The sequence below is a fragment of the Mastomys coucha genome, unplaced genomic scaffold (genome assembly GCF_008632895.1).
Source record: "Mastomys coucha isolate ucsf_1 unplaced genomic scaffold, UCSF_Mcou_1 pScaffold13, whole genome shotgun sequence".
Lineage (NCBI taxonomy): Eukaryota > Metazoa > Chordata > Mammalia > Rodentia > Muridae > Mastomys > Mastomys coucha.
This window is the reverse complement of record NW_022196895.1, coordinates 13,379,408-13,406,307: the sequence shown is the minus strand read 5'-3', so window position 1 is coordinate 13,406,307 and position 26,900 is coordinate 13,379,408. Positions and strand designations below refer to the sequence as shown.

At 41.0% G+C, this 26,900-nt stretch overlaps 1 protein-coding gene across 1 annotated transcript in view; it reads left to right on the top strand.

Moving 5' to 3' along the window:
* The window catches only part of Cdh2 (cadherin 2), a 215,198-nt gene that overhangs the window by 18,715 nt on the left and 169,583 nt on the right, over positions 1-26,900 (top strand). The window contains exon 2 of the mRNA XM_031365043.1: positions 13,771-13,882. Coding sequence (XP_031220903.1) covers positions 13,771-13,882 — 112 coding nt within the window. The remainder of the gene's footprint in view (positions 1-13,770; positions 13,883-26,900) is intronic.

Here is a 26,900-nt window from a genome sequence, read left to right as displayed (position 1 = left end):
TCTCTCTCTCTCTCTCTCTCTCTCTCTCTCTCTCTCTCTCTCGGTTCCTCTGTGACCCCTTGCTCAGGACAAGGCTCATGGGAACCTCTGGAAATCCCACACTATCTCAGATCATTTCCAAGGCCAAACTGTAGCAGCACTTGCCCAAAGTGTGCAGCACTGGCTAAGTCACTGCATCCTGGTCCCTTTGTGAGCCCCTTGGCCTGGTGCCATGTCTGAGGAGACTGTGTTTGCTGTAGGCCCTCCATCTCTCTCAACCACTTTGATGGACCAAATTGTGGTCACATACCAAGATCAAAACGCCTTGTGGCTTATGAATTAAAACTTCTTCCTCCTGAGAGCCACCTGCCCACATATGAAAAACAGCCACTGCATAATCAACCCTGCATACCACCAAGTTTAAATGTCTGCAGGACTTAAAAAATGAACTTTTTACTTATCCAGAAGGTCAAGTCCCTCATGAGTATTTATTCCCTAACAGCTGACTTTTTTCTTCCTTCCTTCTTTGCTCTCTTCCTTTCTGTCTTTTCTTTTCCTTCCTTCCTTCTTTCTTTCTTCCTTTCTTCCTTCCCTTCTTTCTTTCTTTCTTTCTTTCTTTCTTTCTTTCTTTCTTTCTTTCTTTCTTTCTTTCTTTCTTTCTTTCTTTCTTTTTGTGGTCAGTGTCCCAGTGTCGTTCACCAAATGTTCAAGTCTTTGAAATTGCCCAATAAATAGGACCTCTGTTGTGTCTCAGATTCTGAACCAAGTGAAATATAAGCCTGAAGCCTGCGGAATCCGTTGGCAAGACTGGAAAGCATCAGCCAGCAGGGGTTCCGTAAGTGCAGGGTCAGAGGGCAGAGGGCATGACCCTGATCCTGGGATGTATCTTCAGTACTAGAACTGAATCCTGAAATCCCACATGCTCCACCCCTGAATCCCACAGGGGATCTGTGATCTCCCAGCATGGAAAATGAGATCACCTTTCTTGTTTTCTGAGGGCTAGTGGTGACTCCCAGGTGGGAGCAGTGGAAGACAGGCTGGGCACCAGCTGCTCAGATTGCTCTTACATATGCAGCCTTCAGGCAAAGCCCGTTCATCCCCCCCCCCTTTTCCCTGGAGCATCAGTATACATAGTGTTTAGTTTCCGCACTCTGTAATAGTTAAAGATCCCTGTGTACTCCAGTGAGCATTTATAATGTGGGTAATATAGACCAGTGTTTACTTTTGAGAAACTAACCTGAGAACATTGTATGGTGTTTATTAATCTACTAAAATATTCAATTTATTGTCTATGAAACACAAGTAATAGTGTGTATGAAAAGATGCCTTTATTCTCCAAATTAGAATTTTAAAAGAAGAAATAGTGGGAAGAGTGAAAGTGAGTCTCTCTGTGGTGTTCATCACTTTAATGGCTGGCTTAGATGGTTTTGTTGTTTGTCTGTTTGTATGCGCTTTGCGTTGATGGTGTCATGCAGCTGCTGAAAACTCACCTGGCTCTGATGACACATCGAGAGTGAAAATGGCAAATGAGGTGTAGACAAGACGAGAGTACTTTGGCTTGTGCAGATCCCTGGGAAGGATTTCAGAGAGTCCTCAGTGTCTCTTCCACGACTCACTTTGATATTATCACTCACGGCCAACTGACTGGTGGCTTGGGCAGAGCCAAGAGACAGAGATTTTAGAGCTTCCAGGAAAACAGTACTTCCCCTCTAGAGTTCTCACACTGTAACTGCCCAAATGCCAGGCTGAAATCCTTTCTGACACCCATGGGGGAAGCTTATTCTTGGCTATTGAGTTGAAACTGGGCAGCATTTCTGCAAGTAGACCCTTGTATCCACCCCTTTCTAGCATGATAGGCTAGACCCCGGGCAGGATGTTGCTTCTGGACCAGGCAAGAGAGGGCTTCGCATTCTGTAGTTACTGGAGATCTCCTTTAGCTGCTGCCTGCTTCTGGAAGCTGTGCCTTCGATGCTATTTTCACTGAAGAATAATGTTACAGCTGAGTTGTGTTTGTTTATCTTATCAAGAACATAGAATTAGATAAATCACCACCATGGCCCCCCTATTCAAATTAAATCAGAGTTGCTGGTATTGTAAATATCTGCAACGATTTTAAAAGTGTAACTATGGTGCAGGTTTCTTGGATTTTACAGGAAGAGAAGGGGCTCTGGAGGGCAGAGGGTGCCGCCGTGATTAAAGAATGTCACCTTGTCATTTTCTTCTCATCAGTATCACCACTGGACATGACAGAAGTCATAGTAGGACTAGAGTAATTTCAACGTGTGCCCCCTCCGCCCCAGAAATATTTGGAAGTAAGTAGGGCTTTGGTTTTGAAAGATAATTTTTTAAAACTTTAGGATAGTCTTTTACTCTGTATTTTTACACAGTAAACAGAAGCATAGAAGCAATTTTATCATTGTATATCTTATATATCCCATGTGAGCATTGCACTTTATTGCACATGTCCTCTGTTATTTCACATAATCATACAGAAATGTCATACTTTATTAGCACATGCTCTATATTATACCACACATCAGAAGTGAGCATAGTAGTTTACAAAATGTTAATTATGGGAGTAGGCATGTTTCTTAGTCTCAGTTGTGTTTTTTTAAGATTTATTTATCTTATTTTATGAGTAGGATTGTTTTATTTTATGTGTATGAATGGTGCATTTCTATCCATGCACCATATTGCCTGCCTTGATACCCGTGGAGTTTATAAGATGGCATAGGATCCCCTGGAACATGCTTTTGAGGTGCCATATATGTTCTAAAAATCAAACCCAGGTCTTTTGGAAGAGTAGAAATGCTCTCAACTGCTGAGCTGTTTCTAGCCGGCGCATGTTAGGTTTTGTCTTTCAGTATTTGTCACAGACTAGCTACTGGATACTTTTTTGGGGGGTGGGGTGGGAAATGGTGAAAAGTGATACTCAAACCATTTGGTGTTGCTGTGATTAACATCTCGAAGGTAATGAGATAAACTTCAGAGGAAGCATTCTCTTAGCCTTGCTTGAAAAATACCTTACTACCAACACCTATCCTACAACATTGTTTTTGTGGTAGTAGTTAAGGTCTCAGGCTTGTAAGACGTATTAGCCCACTTCCTGGCCCATGGTAAGCACTGAGTAGATATTGGCCTTCATTGATATTCAGTGTATTTAGCTGAATGAATTCCCAAGTTGATTATAAATTCAGTCTAATGCCAAGCACTATCCTGTTTGACATTTTAAATATTATATATAAGCATGTTGCTGTCTCTGGCGAGTGTAATGAGTTGATAGGGCAAAATCAATCTAAGCTGGGATTGACCATCTCTTTTGGAATTGCCTTAGGCACTTCTGAAACTCTTAATGGCAATATAATTATATAGCAGCATGTGCCATCATCTGCTGGTTGTGTAAAACTTTTGCAGAAGCCAGCTAAATCTATAGGTAAATTGTTACCCATTCTATTAACCATGCAATATACTTAATGTTAAGCTCCAGACTAGCAACCTGTGGGTTCTTTTTCTATATGGAAAAAGTTGGTGTGGAGTTACACAGATCCACCTGAACAATGCCTGGACGTGTTGTCTGTGTTTACTACAAGGTATGATAAGCTCATCTCCTGGGATGGTGATATTCCAAAAGTCCATTCTGGTACAGTAGACTTGGACTTCTCTCTAAGCTAGTATATGGTAAGTCTGACTTGTGGTTGGTAGTTCATTTTCTATAGGGTCTGCAGCTTCTTGTGACAATAAAGTTACTATTTGATTCTGTATTGTCCTTCTGTGATGGAATGAAAGACATCCGAAGAGTAAAAGCAACAATCAACAATGCTAGAAATTTTCAAAAACACACCTTAATAAGACAATGGAAGAGGTTATGATAGGCAAAGAGGGCCATGACTCTGAGCTGCTCAAGAACATGATGAAGGGAAAGAGAGACTAAAGAACCATATGGTGAGATGTTTCAGGGAGAGCATGCAGCCTGCAAGGAAATTGATGTGCAAGCACGAGGACCCAAGTTTCATCCCTGGACCCACACAAGAGCCTCAGTGTTGAGGTGCATACTTGTATTCCCAGTGCTGAGAAGTAGAGACAGGAGTATCCGTGAGCCTGCTAACCAGCCAGCCTTGCCTAATATTTAAGCCTAGGTGCCACAGAAGAGACAATTTCAAAAAGCAAGGTAGGCAATGTTCTGTAGAACAGTACTTGAGTTGACTTCCAACCTACATGTACATGTATAGCCTTATACACACAAATGCATCAACACATATGCTAACACGCACATGCGCACGTACACACACACACACACACACACACACACACACACACACAGGGAGCCTGGGTAAAATGCTGGATGCTTCCTTAAGAACAATTCAATGTCATTGCTGACACAGGAAATATAAAGAGTAGCAGTCATCCTCCCTTGAGAATAAACCTTGCAACCTCCCAACACCATGGATGAAAGCCCATGAAATATAAAAAAACTGACAAATGTATTTGTATTCTGATAAATTGGTTTAACAAATGACTAAAATTCAGCCATCCAGAAATCATCTTTAAACAGTTCCATTATTCTATTATACACCTACCTAACCACCTTAATGCTGCCTTCATTAGTTGGCTTATATTTGCTTATATAATTTGGAAGGTATGTAATGAAAATATTATCATAGTTGTATCCCTCTTTCTTGTACTCTATGCACCTTATAACCCCCAAAGCACATACTGCAAAAGAGATGCCACTCTGTTTCTTTCTTCCTACTTTGCAAATTAATTCTTGGTTTTAGTACCCTTTATTTCTTTACAGTCTTTCTACTTTGTAAATTTTGTTTTCTTTTGTTGCTGAGGGTGGTGGTGGAATACACTGCATTGTGTAGAGTAAACCGATAGTGTACCTATGGAACCTATCCCAGACCCTCTACTGTTTGCTTTTAAAGTATGCCTCAAAGTTTTGATTGACCATCTCTTGCAGTCAGATAAGAAGGATTTTCAAGTGGCAGGAAAGATTTTCAAGTGGCAGGAATGGGTTGCATTCAATTGAATTGTTGGTCAAGAGCATTCCATCAAAATCCCCTAAACAACCTAGGCTGTTGCTAAGACAAAGGGATGCTCTCTACAAACTGACAGTAGGCTCCACTGCTGATGACAACATCCACACAACTCATTGAACGTGGAGAAGTGAAGCTGGTGCCTATGCTGAGCCTTCAGCCCTATGTTTTAGTCTCTGTAGCGCAGGAATGTACTTTGCAGGCTACTATAAGAAAACATGGATACCAACCCAGCCCCAAAACCTTTGACCAACCATCTGTCTTGTCTGCAAGCTATGCTAGGGTAATGGTAGGACAGAACTTGTGGCAGTAACAAACCAATGCCCAATTTTACTCAAGTCCCAGTCTAGGAGAAGAAATCCCAACCTGACACAGCTTGCATAATCAAGAACCAGAGACTAGATGTAGACTACCCAGAGATGTAGGGTAAAATCAAATACTTCTGGTGAAAAAGAATACCAATACAATGATTCCTGGGGATATTCTGCTGTATTTGTAGACTGGTACGTTATCCAGTCATCATGAAAGAGGCTTCCCCTGGCAGCAGATGGGAACAGATACAGGGACCCACAGTCAGACATTATGGGGAGAGAGTCTAAATGGGAAGTCTCCATCAAATCCCTCCACTCAGAACTCAGGGAATCCAAGGAAGATGAGGCATACATATTGTTAAGAGCCAGAGGGGAGGGAGAATCCAGGAGAACAAGACCCTCTGAATCACCTGAGCAAGGCACACATGAGCTCACAGAGACTGAAGCTGAAAACACAGGGCCTCCATGGGTCTCTATCAAGTCCTTTGTGTATAGTGTAGCTATTACTTTAGTATTTAATGGGACTGCTGACTGTGAAAATGAGTGGGTCTCTGACTCTCGTGTCTGCTCTTGGTATTCTTTTTCTCCTGTCGGGTTGCCATGCTCAGCTTTGATATGATCGTTTTGCTTTATCTTACTGTATTTTATTTTGCCATGTTTGGTTGTTATTTCTTAGAAGCCTGTTCTTTTCTAATGAGACAGAAAGCAGAGTGGTTCCAGAGGGCAGAGGAGGTGGGGAGGAAATGAGATGAGTAGAGGGAGGGTAAATTGTAATCCGAATATATTGTATAAGAAAATAAACTATTTTTAATAATAAAAGAAAAACTATGGCTCAAGTAGGAGACGTATTATACAGTGTGGGACAAGTGGAACCATGTCACTAGACAGAAAAACTGGTAGCATCAAGCAGATTAAGGAAACATGGCAATTCTCTTAATTGAGAACGGTAGGAGTTTGAATCTGTTCCCGACCAGATTCTTGTCCTAGAGCACTTGACCAGGACACCCCACTAAGAGGACCATGATGACTGGTCACACAGCATAGAGTCCAGAGTTCTCCATGCTACTGAGGGATCTAGATGGAGTGGCCCAGAGGGTTTACCCAATAAGCCTTCCTTCCTGGACATTCCTTCCTATAAAAGGATCCTGATCTACCCTGAGTATGTTGTATGCATCCATTTTCCACCATAAATAGTTTGGACAAGCATAGATTGCCTTCTTCCTCAAGGGACACTATGGGGTGGGGGAGCCTTCTTCATACAGAGCAAAGACTAAGTCTCCCCCGGAAGGCCCCTCCACACTCCAGGCACCCTCCCTGAGCTAAGGTGGATTTCTCCAGCCTGGGCTCATCACAGGTCTGCGACCTCCCATCCCTATTCTCAATTGCTTGTGGTTCCCAGTGACCTAGCCTGCACAGTTTCTCATCACGAGAAAAATGGGTTGGGCCCCCCATTTTATGTTATGTTTCATTTCTCATGAGTAGTGTGTCACCATGAGCCCAGCACCCACGAGTAGCCTAGTGCCTCCCTGAACGGATCCCAGCACCCTAGTGGCAAGGTGAAATGCAGACCCACAGTATAGAATATATTTCATAGAACAAAGACACTGAATCTTCACAATACCAAAAAAAATTATAACAATGTAACGTTAGTTAACCTTGGCTTTGTAGTGAATATATGATTATCTTTAAGCTTTGTTGCTTTTTATTACAATCTTATAAAGTCCAAAAATTGTATTGTTATTATTATATTCATCATCATCACCATTACTATTGCAAAGCTGAATCATAGATGAGCCCGTGTAATTGAACATTGGGATATCAGAGAGTGGGGGCTGGGTTGAGCCTTTGTAGGTTTGAGAAGTCCCTTCATTCTTAGCATTCTACACATGACTGTTGTTCATTGTGTAAAGAGAAGGGGAAGACGTGTTTTAGGGAAAAGTCCATGCATCTGCATATGGTAGTCTCCATGGCCTTCCGAACGGATTATTATCATAGGAATCTGAAGGGTAAAAAGAAGAAATAGGGAGAAACTTCCTGGTGATTAAGGGCTTATGATAACACAAGCTAGTCTTCTTTTAGTTAGAAAATACAATTAGTCTTCAAGGTATGGGCTTGCTTTCAGATGTGAAACTTTTAGGAATCATCATAAATAATCGAGTATAAGGCAAAGAGATAAGGTGGCTGGAGAATCAGTTCACTGTGCTCAGAATATTTAAAAGCTTAGATTCAAAAGTGGGGAGAGTTAGAAAGCAGGTCCACCCCCAAGAGGAGAGTAAAAACTGATCCAGAGAACAGAAACTTAACGAAATAGATTCAGGTTTTAAAGTACATGGTATAGAGACAGTGGAAAAATTTAACAAGGTCAAAAAGCCTCAGTGCTGTGAGTTCAGAATCAGAAGATAGAGGCTAATGGTAATAGGCAAGCTGAACTCCTCAACTTCTCTTCCACTTCTGCTGCTATAGACAAGGAGGTCGATCTCCAGCCAGGAAGAGGAGAGCAAAGACTTGTAAGAGGAAATTGAAACTCAAGATAGGTGATCTGATTGTGTGAGAGTGCAGAGCGGCAGTAAATGAGTTCAGATCATCTGACCAGCGTGAATTTTGTCCTAGTCGCCTGAGGACTGGCCAACTGCTTGTCATTTTTGAGCAGTGGTGCAAAAGAGAGTGATAGCGGGGGTGGGGGGGTGGGGGGAGGTGATGTCTCTCTATTAATAGCAAAACAACAGAAGGTGTCAATTTTAAATCAAATAATAGAGATGCTGGTGTTTTTGTCTCCCTCAGAGGACACATGGGGAGAGTCAGGTGAGGCAGGAAACTTATGAGTTACTGAAAAACTTATGAGTTCTGTAAAACGTATGGACACTGCCCTGGGAATGATTATTGACTATTTGCTGTTGCTGACAATCAAGGCTGTTTTTGCCCTAAGTGGGGAATTTTTACTCTATTCTGTTCTTGAAGAATGTTTTTCATGCCAGGCATCATGGTCTCTCTCTTTTGTACCGCACTTGTGTGGCAGAGACAGGCAGATTTCTGACTTTGATATCAGTCTTGTCTATATAGAAAGTTTGAGGCCAGCTGTGGCTACATAGTGAAACACTGTCACAAAAAAACAAAACAAAACAAAACAAAAATGCTTTTCAGAATTATGTTCTAAAGAATAGAGATAGGAGTTGTGATGGCTTAAATGAGAATGGCCCTCATATGCTAATATATTTCAATATTTGGTCCCCAGAGAGTAGAACTATTTAAAAGGATCACAAGGATGAGGAGGCGCGGCCTTGTTGGAGAGAGTGTGTCATAAGAGTCAGGCTTTTGTAGTTTCAAGAGCCCATGCCAAGCCCCGTATCTCTCTCTCTCTTTGTCATAGCGAACTTTTCACAGCAATAGAACAGTGCTGTGAATAGAGTAGGTGCTAGAGGGATAGGTCAGTGGATAAAAATATTTGCTTCAAAAACATGAGGACCTGAGTTCAGATTCCCAGATTCACATGTGAAAAGTCTGGTATGCTTGCTTGTATTCCTGACTATAATCCTGTAACTGTTGGGGCCAGAGAGGAGGGGTGAATGGGGCTTGCTGGCTGCCAGCCAGATTCTTGAGAGACCATGTTTCAGAAATAAGGAGAGTGACAGAACAAGCCACTCCTCATCTTTCTGTCATGTTTAGAAGCATTCACGGAATGCAGGCATGTTCTTGTATGCATACACACAATTTTAAAAGCAATATAAATAACATAAAAGTAATCATAAGTTTCGTTATTCCCTTTACTTGTTGCTAACTTGTTAATCTTGAAGTCCAGAACCAAAAGATAACTCAAGTTGAGAGATGATTGTAAAAACAGCTGCTTGTTAAATACCTACTCATTCTTTGAGATCCTGTGGTAGTGAGTCTTGGGTTACAAGAATCTGTATTTAAACAAAGGAACCAGATGGTGTGCCAACCTGAACCAGCTTGGGAACTGCTGGGCTGTGGAGCAGATAACCCATGAGTCAGAGGCATGGTGTCTTAGCACTGCTAATTCCACTCCGACTAACAGCTCGTCCTCACACCTGTCCTGAGAGTCGGTGCTATCTTTAGTACTCTCATTTTTCACATGAGGAATTAGGATGTTTTGGGGGTCTCAGAGCAGTAGCAACTGGTGGGCACACACAGTCAGGCAGCCTGGTGTATTGAATTTACATACGGTAAACATTCAGCATTCAAGATTCAAATGTGGGTACCATTCTCAAGAATGTGGCTCCTAAGCCTGAGTCACAGGAAGAGCTATACCTGGACATCCGGTCGTAGTCTGTCTCTAGTATCTAAGTAGCATCTTTATAAAGACATGGGAGAGTTTCCTGATAATGTCTTAATGTTCAAATCTGAGGTGTGCAAAAGCCAGCTGGAATAATAATTCCTTGAGATCAAGTTGGGAGGCCTAAATGTAAAAATAGACTGCTCCTGGAGGCCCAGATCAACCTCACAGGAAAACTACTAGTAGGACAGGACGCTATGACTTACCAATGCTGGGGCGGTGGGCTACAAGCTCAGCACAAATCACTGGGGACTTCGTTCTTCTGTAGTCTTTTGCCTGGACTGTTCTTTTTTTATTTATTTCCTCCTGGAAAATTTGTAATCATCTTTACAGACAAGGCCTAAATGTCACTTGAGCTATGGAGTCCTTTGACTTCTATGGCTAGATTAATCTCCCCATTCTTTTCTGCTTCCTTAGCACTTTCTTCCAGGCATTCTAATTTTGTGATTATCTTTTCCAGTTTGTGGCACCCATGTTCAAAGTCACTCCGCTGGGACGCCAGACAGTCTCTTTACCTCCTCCGTCTGGGAGCCCTTGTTCTCACAAAGGGCTGTTGATTTTAATTAACTGAATGTTGATAAAATTTGTCCATTCTTCATTCCCAGCCCTTATTTAAGGCTGCATGCGAAGGGGTCTCTCTAGCTCTCACTCCACACCCAATCCCATTTCCCATGAAGCAAGTTGGAGAATTCACTATCAAATACACTTTTCTGGTGTGTTCCTGCTCACAAAAACACCCCCGTTGCCTTAGTCTGTAAGATAACCCCAGGCTCCCAGATGCCTATGATTTGACCATGTGTTACTCCCCAGCTTCAACTTTTGACTTCTTGCCTTGCTTCTCGGGTTGAGCCACAGGGAGCTCATTGTCATTCCCTGGGCATGAGCTGTTTCTTGCTGTCTCAGTTTAGCTCAGACAGTGAGCTCCTGCCACAGTTCCCTGCCAGGCCCCTCTGCTTTGCCTCTTTTTGGGAGACCTCAGGACACCTTCCTCTGAGCCTTCATATCTATACTCTGGGGCCAAACACATCTACACTTAAGAGCTTTGAGCTCTTGAGCCTCATTCTGTTTCTAGTGGCAAATGAACCCTCAGAACCAGCTTTTCCAAAGGGTGGTATTTTTGTTTTGTTTTGTTTTGTTTTGTTTTGTTTTGTTGTAATTGGAAAAGTAGCAGAGTTAGAACTCTGCCTCTTTTGCTATGTGGTAGTGTGGTCTTGGTATTTCACTTCCTTGGTATTTCACTTCCTGTGAGAACCAATTTTCTCATCTGTAAATTCCTGGTATTCTTCCCACCCCAGAGTCTTAAGGATAATTAACTGAGAAACCAATGTTGTCTAAAACTTAAGTTACTCCAAGGATGTGAAACAGATAGTTCTGTGCTTTTGCATGGTCAGAAACGATTCCTACATCGTTCAGTGTGCTTATGCTGAAAATCAAGGTTCATTGGGATTAGTGTAGTGTTGTTCATTCATTTGCCAAGGGGCTGGCTGCTTATGAGTCTCCGCAGCAAAGTTGAGAACTTGCAATGGATCAGCAGACCTCAAAAGCTTGCTGTTTGACCTACATAGAAGAAAAGCTTGCTCACCCGTGAACCATGCACGTACGTGAATATGTGGAGCTCTCAGCTTCTATCAGGTACACAGTGAGCGAGAGGGAGAATTTCTTTCTCTGCCTCCGATTTCCAGAGTTTTGTCCAGGTAAGGGATAAGGGAGGTGTCACAACAGAGTTTTAATGGGCTAGTTGAGACCATGGGCTTCATACATGGGACTATGAAGGGTAGGTAGACACCCCTTTGTTGTGCGTTGTCATAGAACATACAACTCTGGCTTTTGGTGTATTTGAGTTAAATACACCATCGTGAATCCTGTCTTGGATGTGGCGCTATTTATTAACATCCCTGGTCTGTCCATCTCTAGGAGCCAACATTGCCCCTCCAAACTGTGACAATCTAAAATTTGAGACATTATTGGATACTCAATGGGACAAAAACACTCCTGGCCAAGAAACCTTAATGTAGAACAGTCCACCATTAAGTGTGGGTTACATTAGAGAACCTTCCACACCCAAAAGCTGTTTCTGTTAGTGCAAGAGGCTTCAGCAGTAGCTTTGCCTTGCCTGGGTAGGTCCTCTTGCCAACAAGTTAGTTTCTACAAATTGCAGACCTGATACCAGCCCAGCATGAGTCTGGGAAAAGGTATTAACCTAGTACTTGAAAAGGTAATGACAGAATCTCTCTAGAAGATTATATTTACTTGAGTGCTGAGTGTTTGTTTAACATAGTGATTTCATTAGTTTGAAAACTGAAAAATGATGTATATCACAGATACATACATACAAACATACATACATACAAGTATATACATACATACATGTATATACACACATACAAGTACATACATACATGTATATACATACATACAAGTATATACAAGTCTAAATTATATTGCCCAGGCTAGCTTCAAATTTGCTCTGTAGTTGAGGGTGACCTTTGACTCCTGGTTCAGATGACATCCTAGGTTCAGATGAACATGGGTATTTCAGCATGACTCGCTCTGCCCTCAATAAATAGATATTAAAACCACCCAGCAATGATTGCTTAAAACCCACAAAAGGGGTTGAAGGATGTAGAAGCTGAGGAATTCTACATCTGTGTCTACCTCCCAAGTTCAGAGATTATTGTCCTATAGTACCCTTATGGTTTTAAGTGTGTGCTGTGCGTGAAGAGGCTAATCCCTAACATTGCAATGGGATACAGGTTTGTCTGGATGACCATCGAAATCTACCACCAAAAAGCTAAACTGCAGCCTCTCTAGTTGCTTCTAATAATATCTGGAGTTTAAATACTGTGCAATATTGAGTACATGGCAAATTTGTTTACTTTTTTATTTCCTTAGACATGAAAAGAGCAGATTAGCTATTAGATGAGTGGCTTTTTGCAACATCACTATTTCGAAACTTCATATGTGTATTTCAGGGATTCTTTTAAGAAAATAGATTGTATTGTTTCATCTAATCACCTGTTTGGAGTTCTGTCTTTGGGATTGGGGCTGGGAATCAGTGATGGTTTCTTTCTGATTTGTTGTGTTATTAAGGACTGTTTTGTTTGTTTGTTTTTTGTTTTTTGTGATTTTTTTTTTTTTTTTTTTTGGTGATGGTGTTGTTGTTTCTCAAGACAGGGTTTCTCTGTGTAGCCCTGGCTGTCCTGGAACTCACTCTGTAGACCAGGCTGGCCTTGAACTCAGAAATCCGCCTGCCTCTGCCTCCCAAGTGCTGGGATTAAAGGCGTGCGCCACCACCGCCTGGCTAAGGGCTGTTCTTGACACTCTGTCTACTGGACAGTTGATGAACTTTATGTATTCTTCCTCTCCTGTTCTTGAACTTTCATCCTGTAGTTAATAAGAATACAGAAGGTCTAGACATCCTGAGACTGGACCAATGAAGCCCGAAGTAGTAGTACGGATGTTGATGATAAATCCAGCACCCCTTTGAGCAACTGAGTTTTAAGCACCCTATGAGTAACTATATATTGATGGAGACAAAGATGCAAAAATACTTATAACTACTTAAGTATAAAAACAGAATCTTAACTGAAGTGATTTTTATAGTTTTAATGTAGCCCTATTCTTTGAATTAAGGATTCTATACTTGACACTGTTTGGTTTGACTTAGCATGCATTATTCATCCTGCAGTGAGTTTGTTATAACATTTTTCCATCAACAAAGAGTGTTGAAGCAAGCTTCATGAAGAACTGGTTGGGAATGTATATACTTGAATTATGTTTTTTTTCTCCCATGAGCCTTCTAGTTACTATGGGTGATGTGTGGGCCCCAGGCACTATTTGGTTGACTCCTAGCTCCATACCCTCTTGGCCCTCTTCATTCACAATGGCCATTTTAATGGAAATGGTCAGTCCTTAGAAAAACCTGGAATGTGTATTATGTCGATTTTATAGGAATAGGCAAGTGGGATTTGTTCCTTCAACTCCAATTATCAAAAAGATTAACCCTTTGCCCTCTACATTCTAATTGTAACCCTTCAGAAACAGAGGTTATTTGTACAAGATAGTTGAAAAAAATGGGGCTGGATGCCAAGTGGACTGTTTCTAAGTAGAAAGAGGTAGCAATCATTGCCCACATTTTTCTCTTGTGTTGCAGGCGTCTGTGGAGGCTTCTGGGGAAATTGCATTATGCAAGACTGGATTTCCTGAAGATGTTTACAGCGCAGTCTTACCAAAGGATGTGCACGAAGGACAGCCCCTTCTCAATGGTAGTATCTTAAAAGAAACGCTTGCCTTTACAGTATGTCCATGCGCTTCAGACTGTCTCTGCATTGTCTCTGTGGCAGAGGGAGTTTGAGATTTTCAGTCTCCCTAATGAGACCCCAGGGAGTTTATCGCAGGACTAAAGAGAAGCTTATGTCTTTCCTATGTACATTGTTGGGAAACTCCTGGCCTTGTGAAGGTTTTCACGTTCCTTCCTTGTTCAGTTTACACTAAGAAACTTCATACAGCTGCTTTCTTTGCCTTTTCTGCATAGTTTTCGTGTAGTCTGAAGAACGATACTTAATTAGATACTAAGGGTCAAAATGATTTCTTTGAATTTCAGAAAGGGCCTTACAAATATTAACTTGAATTAAAAACATACTCAATTTTAAAATTCAGCTACATTTTAGTGAGCAAATTCAACAAGTAGAGTCTTAGATGGGAACATGAAGTCTGTGTTTTTGTTACATTGTTTATAGAAAGTACTAGAAAGCTCATCTACATAGAGCATATGTGAATCTCAAATATAGACTCATTTTCCATGTAAATATGATCAAGTTCGTTATGGTTACTGTATGAGAACTCTTGCCAACAAGACTAGATCAAAATCAGAAATAAAACCTACCAAAAACAAACTTTAGAGACCCTTCCTTTAGTTGCCGTGGGAAACAAATAAAAGCCAGGTTAGTAGCATTGAAGAATTGCCATGAGAACATTTATCCTTACACAAGTGCTGTTGAAATATGAAAGCAAGAATTGATCAGTGAGTCATGTTTAAATTTTCCTTCCCTGCAAATCTTGCACATCTCTAAGGGTGTCTGAGAGAACTGCATTTAGAAAATCTGTTAACCTCAGCTAATTAATTTGCACAGAGCTCTACCACATAGCCTTAATTGAAGTGTCTCCATAGCAGTGACAAACCTGGGGCTCTAATACCTAAGAATCCTGGAGGCAGAGGACTTTGAAATGTAAATGGCCTCTTAGCTAAGGAAGTTCTTTCCAGCAACTTACATTTTATTTTAATTTCTATTTAAGTTATGATTTGCTCCCACCTCTGTGGTCTTTCTGAAGTTGATTTTTAATTTTCTCAAAAGCATCCTCCTGTCCCTGCCTCATTACAAGCTCTTTTAATGAGCGCATGTAAGACTGTCACAGCACTGGATCTCACTTATATCTAGTGGGCAATGGGTGACTTGATGGTGGCTTAATTCAAATCACAGTGTGTCAACATTATCTCAATGAAAATCTTGGAGTCATGCATACTTTCCATGTTCTTTGAATCTGTAAATTACTAAGTAGTATCCTAGGACTTGTTTAGTGAGAAAATACTCCATAAGTGTACAAACGATATTGACATGACTAAGAAGTAGTTCAGCCAGGCAGAAAGAAATTTTAGGGAAATAAGTTGGAATTTTTCATTGTATTCTTGTGATTGATTTTTTCTAGTGAGCCTTTAATTTGTTTACTACAAATAGGTACATAATCTGTCACATGAAACCATTGTCTTAAAATTAATTAGTTGGGCATTTTGAAAAGTTTTGAAATGAGAGCTCATTTCCTAGTTATTCAGTAATGCTAGTAACAGAAGTAATAGGACTTAGCTTTCTGCTCATGTCTTTTTACTATAACCTAGACACTTGTGATTTCTGCTGACATTGCAATTATGAAAGATCCAAAATAGTTTTGGCTTTCAACTCCAGTCATCCATCGTGAGAGAAAAATATACGATAGTGTGTTGTTTTCCTCAGGCTCTACCATTACTGGTTTCTCTATCTTTCTTAGAAGATGTTAAAGAACACACCACCATCTGAAAGCTCAGGGCGTTCTGTTTTAACGTGCCCATGCCCACTAGTGTAAATGGTAACTTTGAGAAAGGAAGATATCCGCTCAGACTTCTGAGGAGCAGTGGTCTTGTCTTCCCAAGAGTTGCCAATTATTTTCCTGTCAGAGATCTGACCTTACATGCTCTCAAGCTTTTATCTTCTATGTATTTTTGAAGTCTTTAGTAGGCTGATAATCCAAAGCTGTGCCATTCACAGAAGCCAAATGCCATACCATAATTAAATGCATTAGTTTGGACACTGCAGTAATTCAGTTTACTTTATACACACAGCATTGCAGAGCCAGGGAGGGAGATTGCTTTTGCTGTGTGCTAGTGATCTGTAAGGCTCAAGGAAACAATTGTCCGTGAATGTCCTTGACCATTTCCCAAGCCTTTGGCGGATGGGGTGTTCTACCATATGAAGGTTAATGTTAAGAGTTGCCACCATTAAAATTGATCTTATTTTCATTTTGCTGTCTTGCCTTTGTTGCAGAACATTCCTTTCTCAATCCTGTAGCATACATGTTAGAATCCGTTCCCTTATTTTCTAGCCAGTCATTTTAAGTCTGTACTTTCAATATTCAGCAACATCGTTCTTGGCATTTCCTTTAGTTCCATATGGATGAGATTTTCAGAGAGGACAGTGGTTCACCCATTGCACGTTATGATGTCACAGGACACGTGTGACATATACAAGTTCATGGAAGACGTGAGAGTTTTGGTGCTTAGGTCCAGGTTGCTGTTCATTTTTCAACAGTTGAGTAGTAATCTTCACGAACGTGCTTGGAAAGTGTTAGGCTCCCAGTACAGACTTGAGATGACGTTAGAGAAGCCACAGAAGGGCATGGCATGTGGCATGGACAGTCATTAAAGAACAACTCGTCCCCATCTTCCCTTTCATTCATGAGGCAACAAATTTCAAGAACTAGTTAGGTAGTCCAGTGTCTCTGCCAGATTTCATAGGTTTGTATTTTTGTAAAACCATGAAGAGAGTGATGTTTCTTAATACTCAACCTTCTCCTCTCCTGTTATATTATGTGAATACTTCGGCTCATTAAAGAGAGTCCATATTTTTTTTTTAAAAAAAATGGCTATATAGCCATTTTACATAGGCTTCAGTTCTGTGTTGTTAGCAAAACCAGATTTTTCTTAGCTGTATGTCTATTTTTAAACATACAGGTTGTTTCCAATTTTCTTCTCTGATTCATAGTGCTGCTCTGAAGATTCCAGAGAAAGTTAATGTTTCTTTAGGGACAGCATCTTCTGGAACTTGTTCAAAGTAGAATTTCCAGGTCAAAAAAAAAAATAAAGTTTGGGAGATGGATATTAATGTTCTTTTTTAGGTTTGTGTGTGTGCATGCACATGTGTGCCAGCCTTGCCATGTTATAAGTTCATGTGTTGGTCCTTGCCTTACTTGCTTCAGACTGTGTTTCCTGCGTCAGGCTAGCTTTACTGCAAGTGTCCACTGCTTCTGCTTCTCCTCCGCCAACTCTCAGTACTGGGATTACAGGTGCTCAGTACTGTGGTTTTTTTCTGGAGATCCAAACTCAGGTCCTCATTGAAACACTCTGCCCATTGAACTATTGTCTCCAGCCCTGGAAAAATGTTCTTTGTAGGATAAAAATGTTCTTTTTTTTTGTTGTTTTTTTTTTAAGATTAAAGTTCTGTTACTTCATTTTAAGATCTTCATCACCATGTAATTTTGTAATGCTTTCTATATTTGTTCCTTCCTTTCTGGTACAAAGCAGTTTTCAATCCTACGAGATATATGTTTGCCTTCGTGAATTAGGATCAGATCTATCGTGTTTAGGGAGTCATTTTTACTTTACATTTTCCTATTCCAGTTTCAAAGCACTTATTACCAACTCTCTCATTTTCCAGACAAGCAAATTAGAGCTCTGAGAGATTATAGGCTTGCCCATGATTACATAGCTCCTTAGTCTGATAGCTGCAGACCTGGAATTAAAACTCAGGTTTTTTTCCTAACCTAGTTCTGATGATGCTGATAATTAAAAAAAAAAGTTCCACCACAGAGATGGGGGATGTTCTAGGGAACTAGTCCACGTATCCAGGTGTTTTGTACCAAGCTTATAAGAGATCCACTTCCTCTCCTGACATACCGATTTACATGTTACTGGGAAAATTTGGAGACCATCACATAAACAATACCCCCTCTCTCTCCTTCCGTCTCTCTCTCTCTCTCTCTCTCTACATATATATATATGTATATATATATGTATATATATGTATATATATATACATATATGTCTTAATAATTTTCACTCAATCATTTATACATGTCTACTTATCGGGAAAAATATTGAGCTCTGGAAGATAATATTTAATTTAAATTCCACTAAACTAGGCAAAAACTTTGTGGGAGTGCATCACTTGAAAATAATGTAATCACTATCTTAATTTCCTATCTTATATCCACAGTTTCTGACACAGCAACAGTAACCAACTTGGCATTTCGGAGGATCAGAGGGTTTTCAGTGTGCTTGGCAAGAGGGATTTCCTTGTATGTCGTGCATGGGCTTCACCAAGTCAGCTCCTCCAGAGCTGGTTAACAGAAATAGCAACCGGCAATTACCATGAGTATGTTCAGTAATCCATACTGTTGCACAGCCTCTGGGCAGCCTTGACGATTGTGTTCAACTCAATAGGATTTCATTCAGATCAGCTGGCTTGTTGATCAGGCCTGTTCTGCATTAACGTGGGGCTGAAGGGTGTTAGCTGCAACAACATGACGAAATAGTTGTAATTTGTTTAGTAGGAGTAGAGGGCTAGAACACTTGGGTGTTCTCACACGTGTGTGTGTGTGTGTGTGTGTGTGTGTGTGTGTGTGTGTGTGTGTGCCTGCCTGCATGCTGCCGTGTAAAGGGGGTATGTATGTGGGAATGCGTGTGTGTATAGAGGACAAAGGTCATCCTTGGTTGTTTGCCTCAGTTGCTTTCCACCTTGGTCATCATGGCATGATGAACTGAGGCTCGTGCAGATTGCTGTAGACTGGCTAGCTAGTGCGGCCTGTCTCTACCTGCCATCATTACAATTGCTTGCTCCTGTGTCGAGCTTTTAGCGGTGCCTGAGGATTGAAGCTTGGATCCTCGTAGGTGAGAAGCACTATTACTGACTAAGCCATCCTCCTCCCCCAAGCACTTGCTCTACTATTTTTTAAAAATAATTTTAGTGTCTTGGAATGATATGTCTCACCAAATTTTAACAAAGACTTGTTCGTGACACACTGTTATGATTATTTTGGTAAATTCTGTTCTTATTTAATATGTAAGATGTTTTAAAATATTTGAACTGTGTAGTTTTATAAAGCTCTTGTTGATGAAGCCAAGCAGGCCTTTATGGTCCACTGGCATGTGATGGATTGTGGGAAATGGCACGAAGCACGGGGATTGTTCTCTGTGCTTTTGATAAGCAGCTGGGTGCATCCTTGGTAATCATTTTTCAAAGATCTTCTCATGACAGTAGCATTTTTGTTTTTTAAAGTCAGGGCCTTTTTAAAAGCATAGTTTTAAAATGATTCATTTATTTTTTTTTTAATGTGTTTACATCCTGCCCCCATCCTCCCCAGTACTCTGTCTGTGTGTCTGTGTGTGAGCAAGCTCCTGCACAATCACTGACAACATGGACTATGCTTGGAGCTCAGAGGAAAACTTTCTGGAGTTGCCTCTCTTTCCACCCTGCTGAGGCAGGGCCTGTCTTGTCTCTGTCACACTGTATTCTCCTGGTTAGCTAGCCCTTGCTTCTGGCTGGTTCTCCTGTCTCCAGGTCCTCCGGCCAGAATCCCTGGTGCTTTTACCTGCCAAGCCAGCTTATAAGCCCTGGTAAGTTTCTTTTCTTAGAACAACATAATTAATTATATAACAAATAAAAAATGCAGACCTTTATCCTTTTCATGGTCATTTAGACATTATGTCCCATTTGGAAGTTTTTTTTGATGCTTTGGGTGTGTCTTAGACGCTGTTTTATCAATACAAATGACAACAAGTCTGCCCAGGTGTATGTTTCCTATTTTAGCTCCTTTTCAGGCGTTCCCAGCCTTGAGCAATTTGGAAGAGCTTATACAAACTTACAATCAGGAGAGACTAACAAGCAGGCTCCCAAATATTTTACAGAGCTATCCTCATAAGGTCAAAGAAAACCTTTCTATCTGACTGTGCTCATAGCCAGCATCTATCAGTATCTATGTATATTTGTCAGAACTCAGTGCCATGAGACAGATGCAGCAGGGCCAGGAAATGGAGAGTGTGTGCTTTGGCAGTTTAAGTAGCATGGTCAGGATATAAGAAAACTAAGTTAAAATTTTGTTATTGTATTGTTCAATACAATAGATTTATATTTTATAGTTTATGTGTTTATAGATCCTGGGGGCAAGAACATTACAGGCGGCAAACAGTTCTTATTAGGGCCTGAGGGAGAGTGCCTGGCTGATCGGAGTGGGGACAGGAAGGGGCTGAGGTGAAATGAGGTCACTGTAGTAACAGCCCCTTTGTGTGAGGTTTTGTAGACCGTTATAAGGACTTTGGCTGGGATTAAGAAGAGGTAAAGAGTTTTGGAGGGCTTTCAGCAGAGGGAGGACATGACCTGACTTCAGAACAGGGTAGTACTGAGAAAAGACAGGAGGAGAGGCCTGATGGAAGTTAGTGTGAGAGGGTGATGGAGACACGGAGGTGGGAGCGGGGCTCAGATTTAGATTTTACAAGAATCGTGTGAAGTAAAAGTCATATAACATGAAATCCACCATTTTAAAATGACGGATGGTAGCGCTTAGCACCAGCTCTTCCCAATTCCAGATCTTTCTACTACAGCAAAACCATTGGTCTTCTCCAAAAAGCACTGTCCCACACCTTTCGTCTGACTTTCATCACACTAACTTTCGTGGTTGCTTATTTCACACAACATAAAACTCAGGGAATTCTTGGAAGCTCTGGCTATGCCATTCAAAGCCCATTCCTTCCTCTGGTGAGTGGTGTGCATGCTATGAACCCATTCACACATTTGGTGGGATATACGGTTAAATGCGCACATACACTATAGTGTATTCATCCATTCTGTTATGATCCAACTGTTGGTAGACATTTGAAGCAGTCTCACTGATGACTCACTGAGAATCTTGCTGGTGTGCATATTGTACAGTCAAGAAGAGAGAGGCATTGCATAAAGTTTAAATTTTCCATGGGGAGAAGGGGAGATTGAGTGGACATTAGAGGGAAAAGTGACCGCGCATAGGGGATCATTTTTAAATAGATACTTAAATGTTTTTATGGTAAGAAGATGAGTCCAGTAGGGAGGAAAATGCCACAGTCCAGTAGATGGGAGTCAGTGGCTTGAGAAATGAGATGAGGTGGACTTCTTGCCAATGCTGCATGTGCTTTACACACCTGCATTTGCTGCCCACCCCCGCACCAAGGCCTTTGCCTATGGCTCCTCAGATGGCTACAGGTCCTCATTCCAGCCTTCTGATTTATCTCAGCAGACTTCCTCCACAGAAATGGCAAAACGCATAAAAATGAAACGTTTGTGGCATTCCATGATGCAAACAGCACTTTCATAGGTAGGGTGTCCTTAACAGATGGTTACCCAGTTTCTGGATAGACTGTCACTGCTCTCTCTTCTTTAATGGGGAGGAGATCATTCCAGTATAATATCTGCTCCATCTTTGGAGCATTTTGTTAAAAGCTGACTTCTCCAAAACTATAACATAATCATGTTTCTGAAATCTGTACCCTGTATACCATTGATATCATAGTTTACTGTTGTAGACCCTTATCCTCTAAGGTCATTGCTTTTGATCATATGTTTTTAATTCTGAAAAGTGTTTTGAACATTTAATACACAGTAGACCCTTTTCAAGAAACAGGGAGATGGTGGTTAACCGAGGTGGGTTGGTAAGCAAGAGGAGCGGGGAGGGAACAGGTTTATTTTTTTTCTGAAGGGGAAACTGGGAAAAGAGATATCATTTGAAATGTAAATAAAGAAAATATCTAATAGTAAAAAAAAAAAAAAAAAAAGGAAACAAAGAAACCAGAAGATGATGGTTAACAGAGAAGCAAAATCCTTGTGGGAGTGACTTGAATTCCATATTCTTAACACACTTGGGCATGATTGCCTGGGCTCCTTCATTCTTCCAGGTCCCTTGGCTGAACATCAAACAATTTCTTCAGTGAGGCTTGAGCACTTTAGGTCACTCTCTTCTTTTAAAGAGAGGAAACTGAGGTTTTTCCCCCAATGGAACTTAATACTTTGTGCCCTGATGCGTGTGATCAAGGCACTCCTCGTGCTTTTGATGCAGGTTTGGCTTTTCTGGGTAGGACTGGTATTATTTATGGCGACATTGTTTTAGCTCTGGCTAGAATTGAAATTAACTCAAGCGCCTCCCTGTCTCTCAAGCAAGCTTGACTGGTAAAAATTATTTTTTATGCAAGTGCTAGACATGTAAGTTGAGTATTTTCTAATAAAGAGCCTAGCTCCACAATATCTAGAGACCCCGTAACATGCCAGATAGGAAAATATGCCTGAATTTATTCTAAAAGGCACCAATTGAATAGAGGAGCAAACAAAAGGAAGAAAGAAGTTTCAGGTGACATTAATCAAAGTGAAGAAATGAACCCTTGCCTGTTCTCTCTCCATCTTCTCTCTCCCTCTCTAAATTATGAAGTGATTGAGAAGAAATGATGGCTTTCAGCTTACAGCAACTTCACACATTTGCTAAGACCATATTCCAGTCCTTGGCCCATGCTTTCCATGGAATGGAATTTCTAATGTCAGGCGATGGAGACTGTGTGCCTGCAGCTGAAGCACAGAGGCAGAAGCATGAGTCAGAGCATCTCAGTTTCTACCGCTTCAGATCTCTCTCTGAACATTCTTTTTTTTTTCCACATAGAAAATGATCTGCTTTTAAGAATCACAGGTGTTATAAAAATGTGGCTTTTATATTTCATGGAGATATATAACATTGTATATGTACATATGACATGGAATTAGAATCAAAACCAAAATGTAAAGGGACCCAGAGGACTAACAGGGTCATGAGGAGGTGAGAAATGGGAAGGGAGGCAAGCGAAGAATTATGTTCAGCACGTAACTTTTTCCAAGAATATTCACGATGCAACTGTTTTGAAAAAGCATATGCTTAGTATGCATTCGTACCAATAGGTAGGTGATTGTCTCTAGAATAACAGGATATAAAACAAAGGTGCATGCCTAACTGTGTTTATTGACATAAACACATTGCTTTCTCACCAGGAGGACCCTCCTGTGTACAGGAGTCCGCACTTCCTTTTGTCTCCTCTTCTCCTGTCCCCTAAACCCTGGACCTTTCGGGCTTTGCGTTCGAGAGACAGCCAATGGTTTTCCTCATTTGTTTACTTTTTATTCAATTTTTGAAGGTTTTTTAGCATTTTTATTATTTATGTATATTTGTATGTGATTGTAGGAGCTTAGGTGCCCTACCTGCACGCAGAATCCTGTGTAGCAGAAGAGGACATCAGACATTCTGTATCTGGATTTCAGACATTATTGCTCCATATGGGTTCTGGGAATTGAATCCTGGACTTATTGAAGAGTGTCCAGTGCATTTAATCCCTGAGCTCTCTCTCCAGCCTCTAATATTTTTATAGTCTTTGCCTTCCCCAACTCCTTCCGGGTTCTCTCCGACCAACCCAACTTTATTATAGTCTTTGCCTTCCCCTTATAGTCTTTGCCTTCCCCAACTCCTTCCGGGTGCTCCCCCACCAACCCAACTTTCCGTGTGCTCCATCGTGCTCTCTAGGATTTTGTTTTGTTTTGTTTTTGTGAGCCTAGGGTTTCCATGGCTAAACCTTCTCTCCAGCCCTGAAGCTCTATTTTAAATTTCTGGTTGTTGAGCTTTTGCAGATAACTGTCCTCACACTTCCTCTCCTGGAAGTATCCTCTGGAGTGCTTCCTTCTTTGGGTCATAAGATTCCTTTGGTGGATGCTGAACTGCATTATTTTTTTGTCAGAGAGTGGCTTTTTTAGGAGCCTCACCAGATGGGATTACCATTAATGCGGTGTCCATTCTTTGTGATGAATTGAGAGTGAAGTTGAAAGTTGAGCCACTTATTAAGGACTTGTGCTTATAGTACCTGGATGGCCCCACCTCATGCCCTCTCTAGGAGGAGCTCCGTGTGCCAAGATGTATTCCACATGGGTGGAAGGTTTCCAGTAGGGCAAGGAAGATCCCTTTAACTAGTGCCCTTAGCACAGTTTGCTTGTGGTGTCTTTCCTTGGTTTGTCTCATGCTCATTTTCTCTAGTTCAGTTTTTGTTTCTAAGGTTTGTATTTTAAAAAAAAAATGTCAAGAAACTCTCCCAAAGTTCCATTATTTTAGCTTTTTAAACTCCAGGACCATTTATACTCAAATTTTAGAGTATGTGAGTTACCTCAGGAACATAGGATGGGCCGGCCAGCTGCCGTGGTTTCGTGGTAGACTTTCGGGTATCTTGTCTACTAGTATCATTCTAAGGGTGATGGCGATAAAGGGGGCAGCATTCCAGCAACAGAAATCAGGTGCTGGTCACCTGTTTGTATTCCATGCTTAGATGTCAAACCACATTAGTCCACATTTGAAATTGGAAATATTAGATGTTGTACACTTGTCTCCTCCCTGCCTTTAGGTACAATCCACTTTTATCCTTGGAAAAGTGGGTTCTCCTAACATATGGATCAGATGGTATCTTGTTTACACTCTTAATTAGTTTTATTTTAAGCATCTGAGCATCTATTTCTTTCAAATAAAAAGCATAGACAGTTCTAATGAAAGTGTTAAGTAAATGAAGACTGGTTCTTTCCTTACTCTGTGACAATTAGAATAAAAGAAAGTAACTAATGAAAATAGCCTAGAAGTTTTATTTCTCAGACTTTTTAAAAGAATATTTTCTTCTTATTTATGTGTCTGTGTCCGAATGGATGTACGATACAAGGGTGTGAGTGCCCACTGAGGCCGGGGAGCGTGTGTGGGGATCACCTGGAGCTGGAGTTACTGGAAATTGTAACTCTACTAGTGTAGGCGCTGGGAACCAACTGAGGTCCTCTGAAAGGGCAAGTGCTCTTACCACTGAGCCATCTCTCTAACCCTAAGCTCAGCCAATTCTTGATGCTGAACCTCTCTTAAACCTGGTGTAGTCTGAGCAAAGGCACTCTTGGTGGGGAGGCAGCACCTAGCTGACCTTTCTGCCTTTGATATGTAACTGGGAATCAGCTGGTCTTCCTGAGGTTCTCCTTTCTCCTCTATACTTGGCCTTAGTTTGTACTGTGTGATATTATATTCTCAGAACTTACACAACAGGACCCACTGATTATCACATAATTTTGGATTTCAAAAGGAACCTCAAAACAGAGTCTTATCAAATTTAGCATGAATTGTGTATTTGAGAAAGGTATGGAGATAGGGAGAATTTCAGGAACTAGGAAATATTCGTGTTATGTAGATTCATGCAGCACATTTCTCTACATGAAGAAATTGGTTGGAAAATGTTATTGCCAATTGTGAGGGTAAGGAAAACACTAATAATTTGTGATGGCCATTTACATTAAATGCTTTTCTATGCAATTTTAAAGGGCAAAAAATAATGGGGTACCTTAATGAAATATCAGAGAAGAGTCTCCACAGAATTGAATATTTGTCATCTTAATTCTTTTGTAAAATCAAATTCTCCAGATTTTCAAATTATACATGTATGTAATTATTCCATCAGTTCAGTCACTTAGTCTGCCCTGGCATCCTTTGCTGACTTGTCATTCATTCTGTGTAACATAAAATCATTGAAGCAGCTTCTTGCATTTATACTGTAAGGAAATGGTCCGTTGAGAGCTAAGTGCTACTCAACTGAAAAAGGCCCAGTGTGGTGTTCTAGGCAGTTACTAATTATAGACACCATGGTTTCTCTACCCATTGTGCTAGCCTGTTCTCTCAGCTTTAGTAGTTTTACATTTAAACATCCTAAATACTTATCCTGAATAATTTTATAGCAGTATTTTCCAGGCAATCATTTAAGGAAACAACTTAAAAGGGGGTGCTTCTTTTGTTAATAGTTGGTTCTCAGGTTCTGTGGTCACACATAAAAGTTTGAAGGAATACCTTGCCTTTGACACTCAGAAAAATTCACGTATGTTTCACTCTCATAATGCCTCACACATCCTGAACAATTTCATGTATGATATTAGTTTCTGAGCTATGCATGTCATGGAGTTCAGGATGTGGGTGTTTCTACACAGTGCTAAGTCCTCTGAGGGAAAGTGAGTCTCTGGAACAGTGAAGAAGCTGCTGAGTGGGATCAGGAATTGTGTTCCAACTTCTCCCCTCATACACAGTCCTGTGATATCAGGGCTTCTCCAAGAGTTGCTTTTGATAGAATGCTTTGGGACCTCGGCCTTGCTTCTGACTTGCACCATGCACACATGTTTAGGTTTTTAATCTTCATGCCAGGCAAGGTACAAAGTCACTTTCCCAGGTGACCATGGAAACTTTCTTGGTTTCCTGGAGGAACTGCTGAGGGTCCTCAAGTATTTGTGGGGTTCTCAGTGCTCCACTTCCGCCTTTTAGAAGAGTGAGGGCTTTAGTTTTATTATATGTTTTTAAAGTTCTTCTTCTTAGGGAAAAAGTCATGGAAAGGGCCAAGTAGCTTGCATGGCAAGCCTTTTTGTTTGTTAATTTAAGAAGCATAAATTTATGTCTGTGGAGTATAAGAGAAGACACAAACAGCCCTCGTGGACCAACGCTTTGCTGTGTGGTTCACTGGAGGCAGCAGGCAGCTTGTCCCAGCTACAGAAAAAAAAATTATTTGTTTGCCACAAAATACTGAAGTTATAGTCTATGTGAGTGGTATAAAACAACAACAACAACAAATTTCTGCTTTCTCCTGAGAGGCTCTGACTGTACCTCACTAACACAGATGTAGAGGCTCACAGCCATCCATTGAACTGAGTACAGGATCCCCAATGAAGGAGTTAGAGAAAGGACCAAAGGAGCTGAAGGGTTTGCAGCCCCTTAGGACGAACAACAGTATGAACTAACTAGTACCCTCAGAGCTCCCAGGGACTCAACCACCAACCATGATGGGACTGATTGTTCTAGCAGCAGGTGTACAGTAGAGGACTGCAAAGTCGAGCATCAATGGGAGGAGAGGCCCTTGGCCCTGTGAAGGTTCTGTGCCCCAGTGTAGGG